Raw genomic sequence first — 1,957 nt, 5'->3', positions numbered from 1 at the left:
TTTTTTTTTCTATTTTGAAGAATGTGTAGCTAAAGAAGTCGGAAAAATTTTCTATTTGTGTGTAATATAAATTTATGGAAGATTGTGTGATTTGAAATAAAAGTGAGAAAAAAAATTGAAAGAAAAAAGGAGCCAAATGGAAGAAAAACTTTTTTGGGACGGTGCGACTGTCGAATGGAGAGTCACCAACTCATCGGGAGGCCCATCTTCATCCCATGAGGTAAGACCACCTCAAGACTCGAAATAGAAAAGAGAGAAAAAATCAAGTCCCAAGGTGGTTTCACCTCATTGGATGATGTTGGGTCACCTATGAGGCCATGGCTCCTCATTTGACGGTATCACAGCGTAAGATGGTGCGACTGTCCCATCTAAGTTTTTCTCGCCAAATGGGAGCAATATAATAGCTTTACTATTTTTTCCTTCTTTATGATTATTTCTTAATTAATTGAAAGGGCAGCATTCTTATAGATTTTATACAAAGAGCTCGAAATCTTAGGGCAGGTCATACTTGTGAACTTATAACTTCTTATAGATTTTATACAGAGTGCTCGAAATCTTAGGAAGGGTCATACTTGTGCAATTATGCCGACTTGGACAGCTTTCTATTATAGGTCAGTTTTGAAGGTGAGTTATAATTAACGTGGTGGTGATAATTGGTATCTACAAATATAGCTAACGGGCGATATAGGCGGGCTACTTCTAATGGAGGACTAGTTGGAATATGGAGCATGGAAAACGAGTGAAATGTAACGATTCTAATTCGATTCTAATTTTGTGCCAAAACGCCAAATTAAGATTCAGTTAGTAGACCAATAATCACTTGGGCACCTATTACAAGTCGATTTTAAGGATAAGTTCTAGTTAATGTGATTGTAACAGCTACCCTACAATGCCAAAATAGACGGCTTAGATTATTTTGCTGATAAAATTTTTAAGGAAGTCATAGGTACCTGTCTTTGGAGGTCCCGGAAAACCGTACTGTAAGTTAGATCCAGTAAAGGGGCTATAATTCAATCATATCAATGAAAAGCACTAACACCAGTATCTACGTGGAACCCCCAACTCGCAAGATATTTATTGAGAAATGATATGAAGAAATGGCTACAAACTGGCAAGACAAATTATGCTAAAACCATGAGTCGTTTACATTTCTGCTACTGCTATTTCTTTCAGCAGAAAAATTGCTCGATTCATGAAACATCAGGTGCAAGTTAAAGTTTCAGATACTTATGAAAAAGATCGAAGTTGATGCTAACATGCTCTTAATGATGGAATAGCATGCAATCATTAGTTGTCACTAAATCTGGGTGGAAAAACTTTTCGTGTTTTATTTTTTGCTTTCAGTGGTGATGACAATACGTTGACAAACACAACCTGAAATGTCATATATTAGAGAGGAAAAAAGAATATTACCTCGTTTTTATGCCTGTCCTGTTGCACCATCAAGTTTCTCCTCTGCATTGTCATTGACTTTGATTGAGGAGCTAATCGTGGAGTCTTCCCCTTCTTGTTCAATGGGAAGCAACAAATCAGAATCATTTCTTCTGCTCCCATCCCTCTGTTTCATACTATCCTCAATTTCATCACATTCAAGATTACGTAAAATCTCTGGGAGTGAAAGGCCATTCTCCTCACCAAAATTGACTCCAATTTCAATATCGATTTTTTCCATTGAACTACTGATACTTCCAATGGCATTTTGTTGAGCGATTTCCATATCATCTTCTTGAATATATGCTCGGAAATCATTCGATGAAGGTGGGATTTTAGAGAAAAAGACTTCTTTGATGTTATTGATCAATCCTTTGTTATACGGATTCTCCTTCATATCATATCTATACCTGAAGTTCTCATATGTAGTCTGCACAAGAACTAGAATTAATTTTTTATAAAATGCATAAACTGAGTATCAATTGCCTGAATTTTGAGAATTATTGGCATCGTTTAAGGCTAGATA

General features: G+C 36.1%; 1 protein-coding gene across 1 annotated transcript; it reads right to left on the bottom strand.

Moving 5' to 3' along the window:
• Positions 1 to 410: 410 nt before the first annotated feature.
• On the bottom strand, positions 411 to 1,916 carry LOC111386280 (probable protein S-acyltransferase 4). The gene has a single exon (XM_023010742.1). It carries the CDS (start codon positions 1,826 to 1,828, stop codon positions 1,421 to 1,423), a length of 408 nt encoding a protein of 135 aa, XP_022866510.1. The 5' UTR covers positions 1,829 to 1,916; the 3' UTR covers positions 411 to 1,420.
• Positions 1,917 to 1,957: the final 41 nt, after the last annotated feature.

The sequence above is a fragment of the Olea europaea genome, unplaced genomic scaffold, assembly GCF_002742605.1.
Source record: "Olea europaea var. sylvestris unplaced genomic scaffold, O_europaea_v1 scaffold349, whole genome shotgun sequence".
In the NCBI taxonomy this organism is placed as follows: domain Eukaryota; kingdom Viridiplantae; phylum Streptophyta; class Magnoliopsida; order Lamiales; family Oleaceae; genus Olea; species Olea europaea.
Note: the sequence above shows the minus strand (reverse complement) of the source record. Positions and strands in the feature narration are given on the sequence as shown.

What these genes read in the sequence shown, in the direction of transcription:
- LOC111386280 (XM_023010742.1), bottom strand. Translation starts at nt 1,828, where the DNA reads ATGAAGGAGAATCCGTATAACAAAGGATTGATCAATAACATCAAAGAA.